This window comes from Tursiops truncatus, chromosome 1 (genome assembly GCF_011762595.2).
Source record: "Tursiops truncatus isolate mTurTru1 chromosome 1, mTurTru1.mat.Y, whole genome shotgun sequence".
Classification (NCBI taxonomy): domain Eukaryota; kingdom Metazoa; phylum Chordata; class Mammalia; order Artiodactyla; family Delphinidae; genus Tursiops; species Tursiops truncatus.
In genome coordinates this window covers 68,659,625-68,683,067 of record NC_047034.1, presented here as the reverse complement: position 1 = coordinate 68,683,067, position 23,443 = coordinate 68,659,625, and the positions used below count along the sequence as shown (strand labels likewise).

The following is a 23,443-nucleotide window of genomic DNA, read 5'->3' as shown; positions in this document are numbered from 1 at the left end:
CTCTTCTCAGGCCTCAGAGAGAAATCCCTGGATGGTCTTCTTAGCTGACAGGTTGGGGTAGGAGGTTGGGCAGGTAATGAGGTGAAGCACAGAGTAGGGATTTCAGAAGCCTCTCCCCATCCCCTAGGGCAGCTGGTACCCGCACTCCTCATTTTCATACAGAGATACAAAGCTAAAGCGCCACGCCCTCCCCCATGCTCAGATGCCAGGATTGGGACTCTTCTAGCATAGAGGGCATTCTCTTTGGGCTGCTTGCAACCATACAGAAAGCTGATCCTCTGCCTTGGGAGTATCTTGGGCCCAACAGCTCTTTAGTCCTGGCATTTAGATTCTAGAGTTGAGGCTTCCCTTGAGTGCCTCCCGCACACTGAAGTGTTCAGCTTCTTAGTTGAATAGCCATCACCTCCCGGGGCTGGAGCTGCAGTTGCCCCACCCCTGTGGAAGAAGGGGAAATACAGTGTACCTTAAGAGAGGGAAACAGGATTTTTCTTTTTAAGTGCTACAGTCACAGGACACTGCTGGGGATGGGAGCGCATAGCCTAAGTAGTAGGTTCTCCTAGATTTCTTCAGATGGAGTGTCTCCCTCCTCATGTTCCTCTTATCTCCCCTCTTCCTGGTCCTGTCAGCAGCACAGGGTTTGTCAGAAACCTCATTGGAAGCCTCTTTATTTCTGAAGAGCAGCTTCCACCCCTCCCTTTCCTGTCATCAAACCTGAAAGCCTTAGTCAGGTATCTCACTTCCATGTTGAAACCAGGATCACTGGCTGTAAGTCTGGGAATGTGGGGAGTCCTACCCCCAAACCAGAGCAAGATATCTGCCCCCATGCTAAGCTCTCTGAATACTTTCTTTCTGTACATTCAGTATATTTGGTCCTATATACATCTATATACATCTCTCTACATATATATATATATATATATATATTATCTGTTTCTCTTTCTTAGATAAACCTTTCATTTATATATCATAGCTTAATTCCCTGAGCCTCCACCTACCTCTTACCTGCTAGCCCAAGTAACACTCAAGGGTTTCATTGATTTCACCAGATCCCGCAGCACCACCCTTCCTCATCTGCATACCCTGAGTATCCTCCCCCATCAGTTGTGTTGCCTGTCCTCTGAAATCTCCTCCCTTAAGATCTGTGCCCAGTGCTCTCCTGAATTCCAAGTCCATGGTTGGTGTGGTCAGGGATCCCATTTCTCATCAGACCTGGCTGCTTCGAAAGCTTGCCTGATAGCCTGAAAGATGATTTCAGCTTAGAGGAGAGGGGGGCTGTAGTCTAAAGGACCACTTAGGGTTGAGGGAGGGGGCATTGCTCTCTGATGGGGCTTATGGGAGAATAAGCCAGGTTGTATTAAGAGGAGAGTATGATTTAAAGTGCAATTTAAAGGAAAGTGTGGAATCATGCAGGAGAATCAAAAAGGTTAAGTCAGAAAGTGTTCTCATTTTGTTATCCAAGAATCTGAGGATTCTGGAGGCTTGGAATAGACAGCAGGGGAATGGGAAGAGAGTGTTTCCCTCAGGAGGGAAGCAGCTCTGTGCAGAAGAAACTTGATGGAGGATAACTTGCTAATGGATAAGAAGACACACACACACACACACACACACACACACACACACACACACACACGCACAGGTTGAAAGAAATCAAGTGAGTCTAACATTTGAATAAAGTTGAGAGCCCAGAAGCTGGCTCTTTGCCTTCTGTTCTCTGTCTCAGATTTTCAAGTTGTTCCGGTTCTTGTTTTCTTGAGAGCTAGGTAGTAATGGTGGGGTTTACAGTAAGTAGGGAATGAAGGGTCTTCATCTTCAAGATATAGTTAGTTGAGTTCAAGGAGAGATCAATATAAGAGGATCTTGTGCAGTTGTATAAATGGTGACCATGGGTCCAGCCTCCAAATTTTGTGGGTTTCTCTGTGAGGCTCTGCACACAGATGCAGGTACTCATTCTGGATAAATGTGTACCTTATAACAACTGGCTGGTCCACCTTAAATAAACGGCCACTTGATTCATACAGGGACTCTGTGCCAAACCATTTGGGGTGGGGGAGAGTGTCCCTTGGTACCTAAATGAGAACAGGAAGCACTCTTGGGATTTGGAGCTTTAGAGAAAGTGCTGGTGCCCATACACCCTTCCTGACCCCATACCACAGTCCCCATCAGGGAACAAGGAGTGGCCTGAGTCTGATCTCGTAAAGTATGCCTTTTAACTTGCCTGAAACTGGCTTCATAGCAGAGGAGAGGAGAGATGAGACTGATATTCATTTTATACTGTCTCAGGAATGGCTGAGGGAGACCATGGTTATTTGATCAGGAGGTATAATTTCCTTCCCTCCCAGCACTGCCTAACAAAATAGCTGGCACTTTTCAGAAGGGCACTGGGAGGGGTAACAGGGTGAATAGTGTCTGCCAGCCACAGAGTCCTGCCTCTGCCCAAACCTTAACAAAGCACTGCCAATTCCCAGAAGCTCTATACAGCAGCCTGGAAATCGGAGAATGTACTCATCCCATTTGGTTGGTTTAACTTTCCTGGGGACTCTGTGCCCTGTGAGGCTAGTTTTAGTGGTAAGAGAGGAAGGCCCTTGCATTTTCTCCCCCTTCCCCCGAAGTTGGGTTTAGGTGAGAGTGGACTGGGCAGGAAAGAATCCGAGAAGCCAGGGACAGTGTAATCTGGAACACCATTTCCAGACCTTTCTGTGGGGCCTGGGCGTTGGACTTTTTCCAGGGGAACATATTGGGGAAGGTCATTACTTTCATGGGACACAGGGAAACAGATCCCCCCAGGGCTGCCTGGAGGCCAGGTTCAAGGTTTTAGACAATAGCTCTGTATTAGTCGCCCCACAATGAAGAGTTCAGTATTCAGGTCAGGAGCAGGTGTGGTGGCTGTGCCTGTGTGCTTTGTATCTCCCGGGTCAACTTCAGTTCTCTGGGAGCAGAGGCATCTATGTGGGAACTGGGTATCCTAAGAAAGTGTCCACTTGAGAAACTAGAAAGAGGAGAACAATGGGGACCAAGGTCCCAGGTTATAGTCAGGAGTTGCCAACAGAAATTAACTACACCATGAAAAACCCTGGCTTCTTTCAACAGGTTTTGGTAGAGACTTCAGAATAAAATGATTCTGGACTCCTATATTTCTGAGGGCACAAACCCCAAAGGGACCATCAGAGAGAGAGTCTAGCCTTAGGGAACTTGCTAAGTGGAAAGATAGGGAGGGGACTCCAGCCTCAAAGCACCAAACTTTCTGGTGGTGGTGGTGAGAGGTGGCGGGGTGGGGGGAGCCTATCCATCCAACTGCATGGTCCTCCTAATGTGAGTCTCCAGGCATGGCTGAGGCCTTCTAAGCCACTTCAGCCTAATCTTCCCTCTCCTTCCCCCATCCTGGCTTAAGGGACGTGTGCATCTTGGGGTGGAAGTGCGGTGAGGTGAAGGGAACAATGGGAGGAAGTCCAGTTGGCCTAGACTACTACAGGCCAACTGGGTTAAAGAAGAGGGAGTGGAGAAGGGTGCTTCTGGGGCTGTCCAGTAAGCCTGGGTAATATCCCTCACCCAGGATGCCAAAAGAGGAAAAGAGACCAGAAGTACGGGGAGGTGGGGAACCAAGCCATCAGACATTGCTGATGCGCACACTAATGGCACTGCCCTCCTTCTCATCCTGCTCCCTTAATGACTCCTCCAACTTGAGCTTTTCAGGGTCTCTGTAGCGTACACTGGTGTCGCGGAGGCCACTCGGAGAGGCTACTTTCACAACTTGGTCAAAAAGGCTAAAGTCTGCTATGTATTTGCCACTGGCTGACAGCGAGATGGCGGGTGTGAACTCGTAGCCCCAAAGGATCTCCTCCGGCAGATAGGAAGTGCGCACCTGGCAGGTGGCGCTGGTGGATTCCACTGTCCCACTTAGGATCAGCACCAGCTCGAAGTCACCCTCCCCACTGCGGAGGGGCAGGTCTTTCAAGGGACTGGTCTCATCCACCACGTGGTAGAAGGTAAGGGGCAGGATGAGGAAGGGGCTGTCAGAAGCCGTGTCCACTTGGAAAGTCACATTGACCTGGTTGAGCCGGATGTTCTCACCCTCCTTTGTCTGGTGGGTCTGAAGCAGCTTGCCTGTCACCTGGCAGCCAATGAGGAGGCTCTTACGCATGTTGGCGACTCGGATCATAAGACAGGGCTTTCCATTGTGTGCAGCTACAACCGCATGCTGGCTGAAACGGATGGTCTCCGCCCGCTTCTTGGGCCGGGCAATCTTTGCCAGGAAGGTACCCGTGATGAAGATTTCCAGGATGGTGGTGAGCACCAGCTGGGCAATAAGAAGCACGATGGCCAGTGGGCACTCCTCACTGATGTAGCGGAAGCCATAGCCAATGGTGGTCTGGGACTCAAGGGAGAAGAGGAAGGCCCCGGTGAGCGTGTGCACCTGTACCACACAGGGGGTATGGTTGGCTGGGGGTCCCAGCTCCAGCAGGTCCCCATGGGCTACAGCTACCAGATACCACACCACACCAAAGAGGAACCAGGTGCCTGCAAAGGTTGCAGAGAAAAGCAGAAGCTTGTAGCGCCACTGCATGTCAATGAAGGTTGTCCACAGGTCCTTGAGGTAGAGGAAGCGCTTGTCAGCAATGTGCTCCATTCTCACATTGCTGCGGCCATCTTTTGTCAGGACTCTCCTCCGTCGTATCCCTGGGCCCATTAGGGGCCGGCTTTCTGTCTGAGTGGTTTGGCTGTAATACACCTTGGCAACCGACGTCATCTGCAGAGAGCAAGACAGCATAATGAGCGGTATTGCAAAAATCCAGCAACTCCCAGCCACCACCCAATGGGAAGGGAGAAGAAACATTCATTTTAGTGCCACTGATTTGTCCTCTTATTAGCAAATGTTTACTGAGCACTTGCTATATGCCAGGCACTGTAGTGCAAGATGCTGGAAGGTCAAAGATGAATCTGACGGCATCCTTGCTCGCCAAGAACTCACAGCATAGTGAGAAAGATTCATGTTCAGTAAGCAAACAATTGCAGTACAGTCTGACATTTGTAATTCTTAGGAGAAGCAGAGAAGAAAGAGTAATAAGCTCACAGTTCCTTGAAGGTGGGAGTGAGACTAATGGTCTACTGGTCTCCATTCACCACAAAACCAGTTCCGTGAAGATCTCTAATTCTGAAATAGGATCCCTCCCCACCCTCAAGAATGGCAGCAGCAAGAAAGACTATCCTGTTGAACTCCTTCCAAGCCAGTCCCCCTTAACACACACATGCCCTTAATTTCTCCATTCTCTCCCCTACCTCCACGTCAGTACTCACTGGTGATACAAAGATATTCGCCTGGCTCAGAAGATAGCAGAAACTACCCATTCTTCTGCCCCTTAAGACGTTCTCTAAGCACCCTGCCCATTTCGCTATTAGTATTATCATTGTCATTATCATTATTATTGTCATCATCTATTTGCATCATCTGGGGAAATTAGGTCCGGGTTAGGGTCTGGGGTGGTGTTGGGAAGAGCACAGACAGAACTGAGCAAAAATAAACAAGTGATGGTGGGGGCTTCCCTGGTGGCGCAGTGGTTAAGAATCTGCCAATGCAGGGGACACGGGTTCGAGCCCTGGTCCGGGAAGATCCCACGTGCCGCAGAGCAACTAAGCCCATGTGCCACAACTACTGAGCCTGCGCTCTGGAGCCCGCGAGCCACAACTACTGAAGCCCGCGCGCCTAGAGCCCGTGCTCAGCAACAAGAGAAGCCACTGCAATGAGAAGCCCGTGCACCACAGTGAAGAGTAGTCCCTGCTCTCCGCAACTAGAGAAAGCCCGTGCACAGCAATGAAGACCCAATGCAGCCAAAAATAAATAAATAAATTTATTAAATAAATAAATAAACAAGCGATGGTGGAGGAAAAACATCAAACTGAAGCCTCCTGGCAGCACAGGAACATTTTCCCAAGGACTGGGAGAAATGCCAGGTTGTAGGTGGCAAAATTGTCTTGACTGAGTGAAGTAGAAGAGTTAGGAGTGTATGTTAGTTTGTGGCTATGTCTGCACAAGTTCAAATTCAGGATTGCTATTTACTCTGATAGTAGAAAGTGGGACAAGGCTCTGAAATAGGAGACAACTCACTTAATACAAAGTGCCTGGCACCCCTGCCCAAGGAATAACTTGTACTTTTCCATCAGAGAAAGAATTGCAATCACTTGAGCCCTTGGACTCTGGATCTGATGGCCAGACCTTCTGGGAAGGAGCAGGTGACCTCTGGGGAATTTTAGTTCTTCTTGGAGAACACAGAGTGGCTCATCACGTTCTCCATTCCGAAAAGTCTATACCACTGCATTTTATCATTCTCCTTCACCCTGCCCTTATTCTGTATTCCCATGGCCTTACCCCTGGGAAACTCTAAATTATTTGGGTCCATTCATATATCCACCCAAGCAGACACTAAATTGGAAACCACCAACAGACGAGAATCCCAGAATATTCAGAGGCAACCTGGAGCCCATTTTACACCACGCACTTGGAACTTCCATACACATGAGACTTCTTGGCCAGAACTGGATGCCATCCACTTCCCAATATCCTTGGCTACTTTCAAGCAAGAGGGAGGCTTTGTAATTCTGAAGTTTGAAGAATTCTTATTTAGAGCCCAAGTGAAGCCCCATTCAGTACTCAATAGTAGTAATATTAATAAAAGAAACAACCACCACAAAGCTTGCATCTATGTACCATTCAAAGTTTACACATTAGCATGCCTTCTCCTTTGACCCTCAAACTCGCGAAAAGATGTGAAACCTCTACAGGAGATTTTGAGGAACAGGGGAATCTAAAACAGATTCTAGAGAACAAAGGAAGTGCTGGAAAGTTGTGGATAAGTGAGCATAATTTTAATTTTCAAAAAGAAAAATGAAGTACATTTCACAAACTACAGACAAACAGATAAGGTATCAACCACAGGCAAGATTCTAGAATGGAACATTAAGAAAGTGAATTCTTGGGCAGAGTGGGGGAAAGGTAGTTATCAGTAGGACCCAGTCTGGGGTCACTAAGAACAAGTAACATCACATCACGCTAACTTAATTTCCTTTTATGACAAGGTTACTAAATTGGCAGATCAGAGAAATGCAACAGAGAAAGTGCATCTAAGCAAGATTTTGACAAGATCTCAAGTTAGGTCCTTGGGGATACGACAGAGAAAAATGAACAGAATGCTTCTCTAATTAGGTGACTTAAAAAATCAGGGCTTCCCTGGTGGCGCAGTGGTTGAGAGTCCGCCTGCCGATGCAGGGGACACGGGTTCGTGCCCCGGTCCAGGAGGATCCCACATTCCGTGGAGCGGCTGGGCCCGTGAGCCATGGCCGCTGAGCCTGTGCGTCCGGAGCCTGTGCTCCACAACGGGAGAGGCCGCAACGGTGAGAGGCCCACGTACCGCAAAAAAAATAAATAAATAAACATAAAAAATCACTGTTACTGGTGAGTGGATCATGATAGCCTGGAATCAGTTTTCTAGCAATGTACCACAGAGCATTATCTTTGGCCTTGCCCTAGTCGATGGTCTTAACACTAATTTTATTCAAAAATATGGAACACATGGCCATCAGTTATGCAGATGACACAGAGCTGGGACGGACTGCAAATGAAAGGTCTGAGGCAGAATTAGGATCCAAAAGGAGCCAGAGGAGTGGGCCAAATCGAGCAAAAAGGATAAATGTTTGATTACATTTGGGTCCAAAAATTACCTGAGCAAGTTCTGCGTTGGAAAGATGTGATCTCGTAAGCAGAACCATGAAAATGAAATTAGGCATTTTAACAGAAAGTAATCCAGTGTGAGTTATCTACATGTTTTGGTTGCCAAAAAAAGCAATGCAATCTTAAGCTGCTTTAGTTGAATTAAAGTATCTAGAATAAAATAAGGATTCAGTTGATTTTGCTCTGTTGATCCCACATCTGCAGTATTGAGTCTCAAGGAGCAATCAGGACATGAAAGGATTCAGAACCAAATCATATGAGACGTGTTTGAAGGAAACGGGGAACATTACTTGGGAGGAGAGACGATCTGAGGGATATGAAGGCTATGTGAGAATATTTGGTTTGAAGGGCTGCCATGTGAACAAAGGTTTGGATTTGTTCTTTGAGCTCCAAGGGGAACAACCAGGACCAGTGAGCTCAAACCACTGAGAAAAAGATTCCAGACTGATATGAAGAACATTGTAACAAATGTAGAAAGAGCATCTCAAAAGGTAGAGAGTACCCTTCCCCCAGTGGTGTTCAAGGACAGGTTGGATGAGCGCGTTGCAGAGATTCTAGAGAGGAGATTAAAGTTTTGGGTGGGAAGGTTAAAGATTGTTTTTAAGTTTCCAACTACATTCATAGAGGATCAAGATGCCTGCCTCCTCCCCATCTCTACCCCGCCCCTTCTACCATGACATCCAGAGATCCCACATCAAAGCCCTAGCTTTGTTTGTGCCGAAGAGAGACTCTATATCTGGGGAAATGGAAGCTCTTGGGGCCCAAGGAAAGTCTTGCTTATCGTTCCCAAGATAATAGTCTATGATTATATATCATTTTACAGTTTATGAAACATGTAATTTGACCCCCACACCAGGAGGTAAGTAGGAAAGGCATCATTAGAAACTAAGGTTCAGAGAGATTTGCTCCAAGTAGTTTTGGAACCAGAACCCAGGTCTTCTGGCTTCTGATCCAGAACTTTTAAATTGTAGCAACTGCTTCTGTGCATCCCAGGTTCATTCTCACAGTCTCTTGTTTTCAGGAGGTGCCTCTGTGGTCCCCTGTATAGAGGATCACAGCTGAGACAGAGAAGACAGAGCCCGGAGCTTCCAGAGCCCAGCGTTAAGGCTACAGATTCGGGGCACTGGAGATTTTGGTACTGGCTAGACCTCTTTGTTGCGATTGCCACCTCCAGCTGTGTGCCTGCTGTTGCCAGCCTTTGTATCTGCCTCCTCCAGCTATTATCTGCTGCACCTCCCAGAGCCAGGCAGCTTTGTTCTCCCCGGTAGTGAGAGTCAGCAGCAGATAAACAATCAGCCACACTCCACCCCCCCGGGCCCCTGGGAAGGGAGCAGGCCCGAGTTCTGGAAATGGTTTGTTGCTGCCCCACCTGAAACACACAAACTCTCTCCTCTAGAGGGTGCTGTTTCCCCCAAAACAGTCCCAGCCAGATACCAGGGACAGGAGCTGAAGAATTCTGAAAACAAAAGCAGCCTCTGAGTGGTCAGAAGAGAAACAGACACAATCACCTTCTTTCTCCTCTAAAAATTAAACTAACGAGTCCCTAAAACAAATGCCAGACACACCTACAGTGATGTCCAGCAGGTTCCCTCAGCAAATACCTCTCCCTCCTTCTGCTTCCTGCCTGCAGACTGACCTAGAGCTTTCTTTACCTGAGTCATTTGTTCTCCAGAATGAATGGATTTATCAGAGCCCTTCTTGAGTACAGGACTGCTCTGCAGTACAGACACTCCTCTTGTGAGTAAAACTGATCCCCGGCTCCCCACTGCTCTGAGCATGGCACTCAAGGCCCTTCATGATTTGGTCTCTGCCTCCTTCTTGGCTTTGGTCTTGCCACTCTTCCACACGTATCGTAGACTCCAGCTCCACAAAGCACCTCGCTGTTCATCCCTTCTACCTTTGGACCCGCTTTTGCACTGGACCCGCTCCGTGCCCACCTGATGACCTCCAGCTTACCTTTCAAAACTCACTCAAGTGTTAGCTGCCCCTTTGGAAGCCTCCCTGACCCTCGAAGAAACAGCTCATCTCCTCTACCTCCCCGCCCCCAGCATGGGTTTACTAAGCATGGTTTGTACACATTCCTATTTTCAAACATCGTCGTGCTTTGCAATGGTTTGTTTACCACTGTTTGCCATCTGTGAGTTCTCAATTTAAGCCCACAGACTGTGAACGTCACCTGTTTCCCCAGTACCAAGTGCAGTTTGTTAAGAAAGTCTGAGTAAAGGGATGACTGGAAGCCTGATTTAGAGAGACAGAGGCCTGAGTCAGAGCTGCAGCCTTGGTCTGCCTCACGGACTCTGCTCATGTGCAAATGTTTGCGATTTCTTTTTTCTGAAGGTGGGAGAGAGCAAGCCCCAAGGCACTGGTCCCAGCTCCCTCTGGGTTCGCTGTCCCCTTTGCTGGAAGATGAAGGAGGAAAACAAGCCTTGCTTGGGAATAGCTGTGGGCATAGGGGCAGACTCTGTCAAATTGAGTGACCAGAAAGGATGCTTCAGCCCCTCCGCGGGGCAGTGGTGGAGGGGGCAGGTTAGAGCTGTGCACCTTCTCCTGAAACCTGTCAGGCTGGGGTAGGGAGGGGTGGTGGGCAGGGAAGCAGCCCTGAGCAGAGAGCTTTATCTGTTCTCTCTGTGGCAAGAGCAACCTGAATGAAGAAGCTTTGGGGCACGAATCCCAAACGCATCCACCTCCACGTGTGAATGAACCCTTTCTTCTCTACCCCTGCCTCTCTTTCGTTTCCTAAATAGTTAACAGTGCCATCATCCTTTGAAAATCTAGGGATTATCTCAAACTCCCCTCCTTCCTCATCTCATCTCAATATTCACTGGATGCCACGAGCTGTGGGTTACTTGTGTCTCTTCCCCTTCATTTCACTGTCTTACTTTAGGTCCTTCACACCTTTTTGCTGAATCATCAGCCTCCTACACATCTCCTGTCTCTATTCTTTCTCTCCCCAAATCCTTCCTACGCTACTACTGGATCACTCTTCCCCAGTTACACCTCTGATCACAAATCAGTACACATGTATCCACTTCACAAAGCACTTTCACATTTTATTCTCACGGAATTCCTATAAGGTATTAAGATGACAATCCTTAGTTTATGAATGAAGAAACTGAAGCTCCGAGAGACGATGTGACTTGGTAAATCGAGACCTTCGGCCTCCCAAACCTCTCTGCCTCCAAACTCCACTTGTCATTATACTGTAACTATCTCCAAAATCCTTCCCCAACTCAATCCCTTCGACCTTTGGGTTTAGGTTTGACAGATAATGTGTCCACTAGCCATCAAAGAGAAGCCAAACTCAGTCTGACACAGTTGCATGGTCTGCTTCTACACCTCATTCCAGCCTTATTTCCTGCCTCATCTCTCCTATGGCAAACTTCAGACAAACCAACTGTCCCCTGCTCCCTGTCGCATACACCCATGCTTTCCTGCCTTCACGTGATTGTTCATGCTCTTCTCTTTTCCCGACCTCCCTTTCTCCTTGTCTCTACATAGCCATGATATCTTTCAGAGCCCAGTTCAAATGACTCCTCTTCCAGGAAGCCTTCTCTGATCCGCACAGCCTTAAGTAAGGCCTCTCTTTTCTGAATATATGCATTAAATATATCTCCATCTATATCTCTTACGGCACATCTACTTGGTATAGCATGTGTCTTCTACTACAAAGAAGCTTCTTAAAATAAGGATTCAGCCATAATACGTTTTGATGAGTCTGATATACGACTAACACAATGTATGACACAGAGTAGGTGCTCAAGAAGTAGTTTATGAGTGAATAAATGAGCAGAAGGGGCTCCCAAATCACTCCAGGTGTAGGGGCCAATCTAAGAGCACTGGGAACGGACTCCATCCTCCAGGAGGACTAAGGATATGTGGAAGCTCTTGGCCTGGGTACAACAGATGGAACTTCACTCTGGTCCAGGGCCTCTCTCCCTCTGGGGCCTTCTCACTCCCCCTTCTTGTTTGTGTCTTCTCTTGATTTTTCCTACGATGTTTTCTCTTTTTCCTTGTATCCACAGAAACCCCACTAACTAATTATAGACACTAATAGATACACAAACAAACCAAATGTCCTCATCTGTAATGATGCTGCCCACCACACAGGAAGATCCATGCAGTCTCAGTTGTGTTTTCATGCATTTATACAATAAACATTTACAGGGTGCCGGATTCTAAACAAGACGCTTGAATTACGGAGGTGAATTAGGTGTGGATTCTGGCCTTGAGGACCTCACAGTCTATTAAGGGAGACAACCACATAACAGGCAAGAAGTGATAAGTGCCATGGAATAGGGACCCATGAAGTGCTGAGGGACTTTGCAAAGGGAAAGGTGACATCTAGCTCAAGGGGGTGGGGCTGAGAAGGTGACGAACGTGTACTGATTGAGAACCTGTTAGGTGCTAGGCACCGGGCTAAGTTGTTGGGGATATTTTAATGTTAGCTCATATAATTCCTCAAACAACCCTGTAGGAATGTTATTATCCCCATTTATTATCCCCACTTATTACTAGGTTGTTATGAGTAAGTCACAACCAGGAGTTGAGTTTTTTCCTCCATACCTGACTGTCTCACTCAGGGGAGATTATATAGAGGAAGGTGGCATTGGGACTGGGCCTGAAGGATAGGCAAGATTTGGACCCTTGGAGACTGGAGTTTGGGGGTGTCAAAGAGCAGGCACCTCCAGGGAAGGGAGCAGTACAAGCAAAAGGTATAGCATTGAGTAGATTCAGGGCCAGCAGGGGATAGGAGCCAATCATTTTGGTTGAAGTGTTGGGAGCACATGAAAGACTTAACAGGACAAATCGGGAAAACAATGATGGGCTCTGATCCCACAACACCCTCCTGCCTTGTGGCCACTAGAATGAAGGGTGAGAGCCACACGGCGTGGGTGTGGAGCCCCATGCCTCCCACAGGGATCAGATGCAGGGACTTGGCCTCCTCTTCATGGTGCTCTAGCCGCATACCCTTTCACAGAGCCACTGGGTGAGTTTTCTCTTTTGACCATGGAGTACTTCTTCCTGATGTTTGGTTCAAGGAAATGGAAGAAGAGAGAAGGAGAGCAACTATCATTTACTGAATGCCTAGTTTAGACCAGCACTTCACATTTTATCTTTGCAACAACTCTGGGGAACAGAGTTTTTATCTTCACAGTTACTTATGAAACTGGGGTTCAGAGAGCCCAGGCAATGCAACATATATGTAGCAGAGCTGAGATTAGTACCTAGCTCTGGCTGCATTACAAAGTCCTTTCCACTGTAGCTTCAGGTTAATACTATATACTGAATTTGCCTTTGATGAGCAAATTCCACACTCAACAAGCAGAGAAGATGGACACCTAGCGCATGATAGGAGTCTAGCAGGAACCAGCCAGGTGTGAAAAATTCACCAGCAATGACACCCAGGGTGCATCTGATGGTTAGCGGTGATACTCTTTTGTTATGACTGTTCCATCTCAGTGCTCCTCTCCTAGGTTTGCATGGCAGGTCTTTATCCTCCCCATTTCATTCTCTTGGGCTCTGCTCCCAACTCTCTTCTCATCTCTTCTATCATCTACACTGCCTTGCTCGTATTTCATGCTGGCTGTTACCAAAATGTGTCTCCCTGATTCTATCCTCCTTTTCACTGTCCTCTTTGTCTTTTCACTCCCTGCACATCTGTCTGGATCATCCCTTCTTCCCCTAAGAGTTTCTTCAGCCTCCTAGAAATCTGATTTTGGAAGATGGCGATATGGAAGGATACTATGCTATCCATCAAATCGCAGCTCTGACCTTCAAATTCTGCGTCACACTGTATCTCCACCCATAACCCGAAGCCTAGGTGCCCGCATTAGTAAAGGCATTCTAAGCCCCACAACCTTCTATTCTCCCTGCTTCTTCCCTCCAGAAAAGAGCCTCTTGATTTAGGGGTTTGGAAACAGGATCAGAAAGGAAGGCAGTTTCTAGGAAGACAGGAGGCGTTCCCACTCTAGCTATGAACTAATCCGATTATTTTAGGTGTGAAGGTACAGGAATACCTGAACCAGTCACTGGGGGGTAGAGACAGAAATAGAAAGTGGTAGTACCAGCTCCTTCTCTGTCCCAGTAACTGCCCATCATGCTCAAGTGCTACGTTTTGAGACAGCCCTGCACACAGAGAGGTTGTGAGCATGACCAGCTCCCGGGCCTGAGGCTGGGCTGGTCTCTAAGCCCACACTCATCTTAGACAGCTGAGCTAGGTACGTGTCCAAGCCTAGCATCCTGGAGACAGAACTAAGAAGGCAGCATTATCTGGTAGAAAGTGGGCTCGGCTGGGAAGCAAGAGACTTAGGTGCCAGCCTCAACTCTGCCTCTGACTAAAAGTGACCTTGGGTAGGTGTCTAAACCTCTTCAGCCATTATATCTTTAATTATGGAAAAAGGGCATTGGATTAGCTCCACACTTCTCAAAGTAGTGTGCCAGGAGGTGCTCAGAACCACAGGATTAAATTTAATGTATTTTCCTGAGCTATCAATTTTACTCAAGGGTTTTGAGGGAAAATCTTATTTTAATATTAAACAAACGATGTCTGATGGAGTAGAATGAAAAATTTACATAATTTAAAAGACAAAACAGATTTCAAGGATGTCCCAGTGTGTGGGAGCTTATGGCCCATCCCTGTGTCTTCTGGGGTAAAATTCCCTCTGCCCTTCACAACCTGTTTCTGGGTCAGGTTGGGAGGCTCTGTGCTTGAGGGTTTTCAAGGTCGTTTCCTGTTTTAAATGTCCACATCCAGCCTGTGTCCCTCCCAATACAGGTTCGTCTCATCCCTCCCACTGGCCTTGGTGGAGACAGGAGACTGCTACTCAGCCCCCTCTCACCAACCATATTATCTCTGTTTTGGATACCAACTCCAACTTGAATAGCGGATTGGAGGCCTCCAGGAGGAGATCAGCTGCACTGGGGACTGAAAAGGAGCATTTCTGGGCTTTCAAGTGTTCTTAATGAGAGAGGGGGGAAGAGAGGAGAAAGGAGACGGGTGTCAAGGAAGGCCTGGAAGAAAAGCACTGCGGGATTATGTAAGCCCTCAAGGTTGGGAGAAGAATGGAGTCGGGTTTGGGGTTCTTTTTAAACTTGATGGCTTTGTTCATTAATCTCCCTTCTGTCCTGCCCCAAAGAAAACAAACAAATAGAAACAGAGCCAGATGCACACAAATCTTGAGGTGGGGAAAAAAAGGGCCGTGTGTGTGTCGGGGGGCCTGCCTTGCCAGCTGAGTCACTGCTGCCTCTGCCTCTCACCCTCCAGTCTCCTTCCCCTTCCCTCCCATCCTCTAGCCTCGGCCTGACACAAGGCCCTGGCCCAAGGAAGAATAGGCTTTTCTTCCCTTGTGTCAACGTTTGGAAAGTTCTCATAGACTGATCAAAAGAAAGGATAAAAGCCTTCAAAGCGTTTCCTGGGAGCCTGTGACCTCCATCTGGCCCTTCTGACCCCCCTGTGTGTTTTCCGGTCAAGAGAGGGAAGAACACAGAGATGGGGCCATGTCAGATGTTCACCTCTGTCCAGACACCACCCGTCCTGTCAGTGTGGGCTGATTGGGACCACTGCCCCTTCTTCCGCCCCAATCCCCAGGCAGTGCCTCTGTGCCCTGTGAGAAGGGAACAGTGTTCCTGCAGAGAACTGCCCAGAGTGGGGTACCTCAGCGACCCCCCTTTCCCCAGCTGGAGAGGGAGGATGACTTCCTGGCACACGCAGCCCATGGAGACTGCCTCTTTGATGCACCTGCCTCCTCACCCTCCAGCCCCCCCAGCCCCCCAGCACGCTCCCTCTCTGAGTCACCACAGCGGCCACAGCGCCTGCGCCTACCCATTGTGTAGGGCTGCAGGGCTGCACATCCTGGTCCTGTCTGAGAAGCTTGGCACTGTGCAGAGTTCAGCTGAGGACAAAGGATGCACCACTGCCTCCTCAGCCCCAGCTCCAGCCATCCCAAGAGCCTGCAGGCCTGGCCCCATCTGGGTCCTCACCCCAGAGGAACATCTCAGAGACATTAACCCATCCCTCCTCACCTTGACCGAAGAGCCAGAAAAATCAGTCCAGGTGCTAAGACACGGCTGGAAGCAATGGCATTAGTACAAATAACTTCTGTTGTCATTGTTATTCTACTGTTATCAGTAAGACCTGCGACACTGAAAGGGCTCCCAAGCATACTGGGGGAGATTTCAGAGGGGCTGGGCTGGCGATGATCAAGGGGTCTGTTGAAGACCTCTTATTCGTGTGTCAGCCTGCTCTATTTAATCAGTCACCACCTGGCCTAGGCTCCTGGCTTCTCCATAGGGGAGAACCCAACTGATCCCCAAAGATACTGGTTGAGAGGATCACCCTAGTTGAGAGGTTAGAAGTATTCTTCCAGACAGAGCCCCCTAGGGAGAGTTCACCCCCATGCCCAGCTGGACTTAGTGGAGAGGGTGCTGGCAAGACTATACAGATGGCTGGAGGGGAGCGGAGGAGATGAGAGGGACTCCTGCAAACTTCAAGCCTCACCGATCCTCAGCCTGGGGCTGAAGATTACCTCCCCGCCACCAGGGGGCAGGGCTCCCCAGCCCCATGGGACTGCCCTTGCCCTGGCGGCTTGCCTTCTCCTGTCCTCTCCTGCCCACCAACCCCAGCCCACCCCCTTTTACTGTTAGGTTGAACCATATGAAATCACCAGTTTTAAAGAACGGGTCCCATGTCAGCAATATCAAGTGGTCCAATTTACCAATATTTAATAACAGTAAAAATAACAGCATCAGCCTCCTTCAGACTCCCAGGCTCTGCATTGATATGAAGCACATTAGACGCAATTCCACTTGATCCGCACAGCCAGCTGGTGGCAGTTAGAGCCGCAAGAATCTCTCTCCAAGGTCACAGCTAACCTTCCAATCATCAAAGCCAAGGGCGTTTTCTCAGTCCTCGACCCCAGCAGTCTCTCTGCATCATGTGAGACTGATGGCCAGCCTGTCTGCCCTGGACACTCTGTCCTTCGGTTCTTATTGAGATGTGGTGGGGATCCACTGATTTTGGAGACCTTGATTAGCTCATTAGTGGCCCTGCCACTTCTAGGCTTTGGGATTTGGAGCAAATCACTTAAACTCTTTGAGTTTCCTTTTCCTTTACCTGCAAAAAAAAAGGGGCCTAATGATATCTACCTCACCAGAGTACTGGGAGAATTAGATAAGTGCACAGACGTACCAAGAGCACTGGGTGGGGTCAGCACTAACAGTGCAGAGTCTCATCTTCACTCTCTGACATGGTCCTCCAGGCTCTCTCCTCCCGGTCTCTTTAGGTTTGGTCCATCTCTCTTGCTGTGGTCTCTCGCGGGCTCTGAATTGTTGGTGTTTCTCAGGGATCCCCCTTGGCATCTCTAACCACTCTGCTCTCCCTTCCTCGGCTGTTTCAACCACTCCCACAGATTCCCCTCACCTCTGCCCTGTACAACCAACACTTACAGGCTCCCTCTACCTGGAGAGTCTAGTTTTAACGTGTTCAGACTGATATCCTCTCTACTCAGAAGGGAGTCTCTCCTGTGCTTCCCCTCTTGTTCCCAGCATCACCGTCCATTCAGTGCCCAGGCTGGAAACCTTAGAGTCGCCCTCGGTTTCTCTCTTGCCGCTCATCCAGCGGGTCACTGGGTCTTATCAATTCTGCCTTTGTGGGCTTCTCTCCAACTCCTTTGAGGCTGCCCTAGTTCTCTTTCACCTGAAGTGCTGCAATGATCTCCTGTCTTCCCACCCCCAGCCTCGCCTCCCTCACCTCCACCCCCTCAGCTGCCACAGTGCCTTTCAACAACACAATTACATCCCATCGCTCTGGCTTTCAGTCCTTCAAGGAGTTCCACAGCTTCTGTAGTAAAACCCAAACTTCTAGACATGGCATTCAGAACCCTTCACCATCTGATGCCACCTTGATTTCCAAAGCCTCTCCTTTTGGTACTTTTCCCTATGGACCCCATCTTCTAGCCATATAGAATTGCCACTGCCTCTTCAAACGCAGTCTGCACCCCACTTGCACGGCCCCATGCTTTTACCAAGCAGGTCTCTCTGCCTAAAATGCCCTCATTACTCTCTGTACGTTCCTGGGACGCTTTGCCACATCATCGATATAGCACGCCTCTGTCCTTGAGAGATGGTGAGCTCCTCGAAGGCAGAGACTACACCTTAGTTCTCTTGTCAAGCTGGTGCCTTTGAATTTAACCTAATTGATTCGTATAGAGGAAAGACTTAGACATGAAATCCCTGGTCTGATTCCAGGCTAGGGATGCCAACCAACTGCGTCTGGGCCGTCATTTACCCCACCTCCTGCCCTTAACAGATATCACTGATTCATCACAGTACTTTTTTCCTCACTGAACCTCAGAATCTTTCCCAGCATGGTGATACAGAGAGCCGTTTTCCATCCAATGCAGTTAGCCTCACAAATGAAACCTATTTGTTATCCTGGCAGCTCTGGGTCACAGCCAAAGTTCCCTATCTATCCTTCTTTCCCACTATTTGCCATCCAGATCTGTGCCATCTACTTGCTATGGGAACTTCAGTCAATCTCTTCATCTCTCTAGGGCTCAGTTTCCTCACCTAAGGAGGCAATAAAACCTTCCATTGTTTGGTTGGGATTACAGGAGATAAAAGTATGTGAAATCTGTAAGGCCTGTATGCAAATATAAGATATTATTATTAGCCTACTTTGCAGATGAAAGAAAAATACCTAGCAAATTAGAGAAACCAAGGCTCCGAGAGGTAAAGTAACTTGCTGATGTTTATTTAACGGCAAAGCCGGACCCTCTGTCTCCAAGTCCCGTGGACCTTCAGTCATGCTGCCTCTCCACACCCACGTGGGCTCGGTGACGCTCCAGCTACCTCCTGCCTTATTTGTCCTTTCTCCAGGGTAACAGTGATTCATGCGGTAGGACTTACTACAGCCCTGGAATTGGAGGAGGCTTCCAGCCCACCTCCTTCAGCCTACCTCCCTGTAATTCCATCATAATTCCCAAGGTGAAGCTCCCTCCAAAACCCATTCAACCTGCCGAGAGGTAGGAAAGGTGTTTAGCGAGGGATGACACACAGAACTCAGTTCCTACATCATGCTCGTTGGCCCCTTGCCCTCCTGCTTCCCCTTGGGGGCTCCAGCCAGCTGGCAGGCTGCTCAAAGCCCAGGATGAGGGGTAAAACACGGAGAGGTTTGGGATCGTAACTCTGAAAAGAGAGGGCGTTGGAGTTCGGTTAAGCTCCTTCGTCCCCTGAAATTGTTTCCCTCTCATAGGGGGCAAATGAAAGTCCCAGGCTCTACTAAAATCTGTAAGGACTGCAAAGCGTGGCCAGGGGGAAGTCAGGCTTGGGACTGGAGAGAAACAAGAACTGAGCGCTCTCCTGGTGTGCAGCCTGCAGATGTGCAGGAAGTTGTCGAGAAAGGCGTGCTGACCCTTGTTATTGGCCAGGGGATGAGTGACGGCTCGAAGGTACCCTCATCAGCTGTGGAGTACCTCAGGAAACAAGGCATTGATGTGCGGGTCCTCCAGACAGAGCAGGCACTGAAGGAGGATAATGCTTTGGTTACCCAAGGCATCAGGGTGGGAGGGGTCTTCCATTCCACCTGCTGATGGAGCCTTAAGAGAATAACTCACTAAGAAATGATACAAAAAAAAATTTTAATTTTTTAAAGAGCCCAGGATGGCCAGGCCCCAGAAGATAAGGTTTTTGGGGTGGAGGCCAGGGAGCCACTGAGCTGTCACCAGATCTGCCACCAGAATCTGAGAAACCAGAGAGAGGCCAACCTGATGGGACCGGTTCCTTAGGGTCCTGGAACCAGTGGGGCTCCCCACCTGAGAGAAGAGAGGGAGGCTGACCTACCTCCCGGCTGAAGCCCCCTTCTCTATACCTTTTCTCGCCTGTGATCTTAGAAGCTGTGTGGCTGTGATAAGGGAGGCCTTGGACCTAGTCGGTGGAGGGTCCAAGAGGCAGGGTAGGTGGCGGGGAGGCAGGAGAGTTACCCCCTCCTGTCAACGATTCTCCTGTCAATCAGGAGAATCATTTCTGAACTGCTTCCTAGCCTGTGTTTTGTTCATCTTTGTGACCTCCTCAGTGCCTAGTATAGAGCTTTGTCTAAGTATTTCTTGGCTTAAAAGAGCCCATAGGATTGATATTGTACATTTCTTTTCCCTCCCTCAGTCTCCCTTTTTGGTATGTGACCTGCTTCATCCTTGGGAAGTCCTTCCTCCGAGCTTCCCATTAAAGCGTCAACCTTCAGACAGCTGTGCGCACTGACTCGGTCTCTCCATCCGCCTTCGCTCCAGGCTGAAGAGCTGTCTTCTCTCTAGTTTCCCTCAGCTCTCACTCCACACTGCCCTCAGCCCACTGCCATCAACACTCTCGTGTCTCTCTCTCATGAGGGGCCAGGTGGGGGAGGGCCCACAGTGGGTACTCAGTGCTTAGCACGGAGCCTCAATGCCAGAAACCCAGAGCCTTCTGCGGGAGGCAGATCCATCTTTCATCATGGGAAAGGAGAGAGGCGGAAGACTCCAGACCTGGATCCCAAACTGGTCCAGAGTCGGGCAACTGTGGATAGAGCTTCTCCCTGGACCGACCGGGTCCTCCTGGGAAGCCCAGTGCTTCCTGGAGCCCACGTGACCAAAGACAAGAGGACTGAGCTTGGGAGAAAGAAAAGTAGGAAAAGAAAGATGGAGGCGAAGTGGAGGGATCCCAACTCGTAAGCCCCTAGAATGACAGGTGGGACAGAGTATGTAATAAGCTGGCCTCTCCAGCACCAGCATTCTCGGTCCTCCACCCACCCCTCACGCACAGCCTCTGCCGCCAGCTACACTAAGCTTCTCCCAGTGCTTGAACAGGCCATGCCTTCTCTTACCAACAGTTCTTGGCAAACAGTGGGGCCTCTTCCGTGAAGCACTCTTCCCCTCCCCACTCCACCTGGTCGATCTCTACCCTTCCTTCAAGCCTCGCCTTAGATGTCACTTTCTCTGAGAAGCCCTTCCAGACGCCCACAGCCCCAGTGTGAGCTGCTGCCCCTCTGTGTCCCCACGTGCTGCGGACTTCCCCACCTCAGCCCTTGTGCTGGGTTTCCACGTACCACGTCATCCTATCCTCCCTGAGAGGTGGGTAATGCCATTGCCTTCATGTGAATGTGTGGAAACCAGACTCAGAAAGGTTAGTTGACTTGTCCAGAAGGACCACGAGTAAGGAAGAGGTGACTGCAAGTTGAACCCAGGCCCACTTAAACTGCACTTTTCATCTGGCCACCATATCATCATGGCATGTCGGCGCTGGGAGGCCCGCATGTCTCCTGTTCAACCCCTTCATTTTACTGAAGAGGAAGCCAAGGTTTAGAAAAGTTGAGTAACTTTTCCACAATCACACAGCCGGCTTATAGCACCAGAATCAGAGCAATAACCCTGACTTCCTTCTTCATCCCAAAGCTCTCTCTTCCTACCAGATCTTTTCTTAACCCTGGGGTCCTGAAGGGCCAACCTGGGAGCATTATCCACTGAGCTCTTCCCCTCCAACCAAAGCCCCAGCCTAGGGGTGTCCAGTGTGCGCCTCCCATCAGCAGGCCTCAGGAATCTCCTTGCCCCACAGCAGCTGGCCCAGAAATATGACAACAAGAAGAGCTAGAAGAAACAGCAGATAGCGGGCCCGTTGGGAAGGGGCAGATTCAATGATGTTCTCTGCTAGGGGCTGTGGAAATGATCAAGGGAGTTATCTGAGACAGCTGGAAGTCCATGGCCCACAGGGGCCCTGAGCCCCTTTGGAAATGTCTCCTAGGCCACCCAACCTCTGTTCAATAGGCGGCTAAGCTGGGCCTCTCTTTCTCATCGGGGGAGTGAGTCTTCCACCTCTTTCCATCCTTCCCCTTTGCCTGCTAATCCCTTATACCCAGGAAATGCTTCCTGCTAAGTCAAAACTTACTTGCTGCTGCCTAAGGAATTTGTTCTTATTTTTACCCTTGGTGGAGATGGACACCCATAGGCACCCTGTGCTTCTGATGCATATTCAGGGAATTGAGCCACCTTCCCCGACAGGGGTCCTCGCCACTCCCTTTCCTTCTCAGGTTCCACATTTGAAGAGCAACCTCTGACCCTCACATAGAGAAGCCTGGCGTGGGGGGGCGGGGGGGGCGGGTCTACTGTCACCCTGGGAGGGAATCTCTCTGCCCTTCCCCGACTTTCCACTTATTCCTTATCCACATTTCTCCTTTGACTAGAAGGATGGGGGCAGGGGTGGCCCAACGACACTGACTAGATGCAGAACTAGATTCAGAGGTGGCTGTCTCACTGTCCCCCCCACCCCCCCGAGCCTGAGTGCAGCTGGAGGGGTTGAAATTGTCCTTTGGCCAGGCCTCCTTCTCCAACAGGGGACATTTGGAAGGGCACTTGGAGTCAGAAGAATACACCAGAGGATAAGGGCTGGGAGAGGAGTGTTCCTGCGTGGAGGAAGACAGATGGATGACGCAGCTTCAGCAGAATCTGGCAGCCAGCGGGGGAGCATGCTAGGTGAGCAGTGGGGTTAAGGCATAGAAGGGTCCTGCAGGGGGCTTTGCAATTCTGATGTAAGGGAAACATCATGGAGATCGGCATTCGATAACATTTGCAGATGAGCAAACCAACATCAGCTTAGTTCTCCATCTAATGGGGTTTCTGCACCTGTGACCCCATCAACCACCCCGGGTCCCAGCACACCATCGCGCAAGCAGCCCTCAAATCCTCGGGGTCCTGGTCCTGGTAAGCCCTCCATCTCTTCCCTTTTTTTTTTTTTTTAATCTTTTATTATTATCTCTTCCCTTTTTAGGGTACCTGCTCCAGGCTTCCAGAAGATGTCCCAGACCAGAATAGTAGGAGAGGCGTAGACCTGCCCTATAGATCCTTATACAGACATAGGATATTAACAGGGAAGGTCAGAGCCGGGTGTTGTGAAGGACTTATAATCAACAGAGATCTCAAACTCCAAACCCTGGCCAAGAAGGCCATGGGGCTCCTCTCTCCAGTGATCCATCAGCAGTGGGAATGGGGCCCATGGGAATGTAGGAAACGAAAGGAGGTAGGCTCACCCTGCCTAGAGGCAGTCAAGGGTCAAGGTGAACTTTTGAGTTTCTTTCTGGATGCAGAGTCCTGTTTAAGGTCCCTGTACCCATTGTTCTTCCCCACTCCAACCCCAACATGCCCCCACTCTTCCCAAAGAAGGTGGGCAAAAGATAATTCTGTGAAAATTCCACATGGGTTGGGTCATCTGAGTGAAGCCAAGAGGCATAGTGACCCCTCCCCCGCAAAACACAACCCAGAAAAACACCCAGCAGCAAGAGACTTCCATTTGAGAATGGAGTCCCAGTCTTGCCACCTGGATATGTCACGTCACCTGTCAGAGCCCTACTATAAAACGGGGAAATGATAACGAGGCCATCTACCTCACAGGGTGGTGAGAGGCCATGACCCTGAGTGCACTGGGCAGATGCAAGGGCTGGTGGCCCTGGGCTGGTGGCCCTGGGCGGGTGCTGGGGCAGGCTGGGGTTGGTCATTCCCGCATGATTCCATTCAGTGTGTTTGGCTCCGCTCTGGGGCGGGGGTCCTGGCTCACCAAACCTCTCTGTGGTCTGTGGGATGGGGGGGAGGGGCGGACGTGCTCACGGTTCAGCAGAGACCGTGTCCGTGGTTAACGTATAAGCAAGTGCGGTCTGGAGCAGCGGGACATTCCCCGCCCCAGGGCCACATTCTTGAGGTCACAACAAGT

At 49.5% G+C, this 23,443-nt stretch overlaps 2 protein-coding genes and 1 pseudogene across 4 annotated transcripts in view; 2 read left to right on the top strand and 1 right to left on the bottom strand.

Annotated features, from left to right (window-relative positions):
- KCNJ9 (potassium inwardly rectifying channel subfamily J member 9) overlaps positions 1 to 23,443 on the top strand; it is a 55,725-nt gene that overhangs the window by 7,053 nt on the left and 25,229 nt on the right. Inside the window, exon 1 of one of the 3 annotated variants that reach the window (XM_073805643.1) lies at positions 22,073 to 22,212. The exons of 1 other annotated variant lie outside the window; for it this stretch is intronic. Coding sequence is in view for 1 of the 2 variants with exons in the window: in XM_073805641.1 (XP_073661742.1) it covers positions 22,685 to 22,756 (72 nt within the window). In the remaining variant the exon portion in view is untranslated. Of the gene's footprint in view, positions 1 to 22,072; positions 22,213 to 22,653; positions 22,757 to 23,443 lie in introns of those variants that run through there. One more of the 3 variants, XM_073805641.1, reaches the window with a different exon arrangement.
- Positions 3,517 to 4,744, bottom strand: KCNJ10 (potassium inwardly rectifying channel subfamily J member 10). Its single transcript, XM_033856559.2, has one exon. It carries the CDS (start codon positions 4,742 to 4,744, stop codon positions 3,605 to 3,607), a length of 1,140 nt encoding a protein of 379 aa, XP_033712450.1. The 3' UTR covers positions 3,517 to 3,604.
- Positions 17,765 to 19,322, top strand: LOC141277394 (mth938 domain-containing protein pseudogene; annotated as a pseudogene).

Coding starts and splice junctions, on each gene's coding strand:
- KCNJ10 (XM_033856559.2), bottom strand. CDS start 4,744: ATGACGTCGGTTGCCAAGGTGTATTACAGCCAAACCACTCAGACAGAA.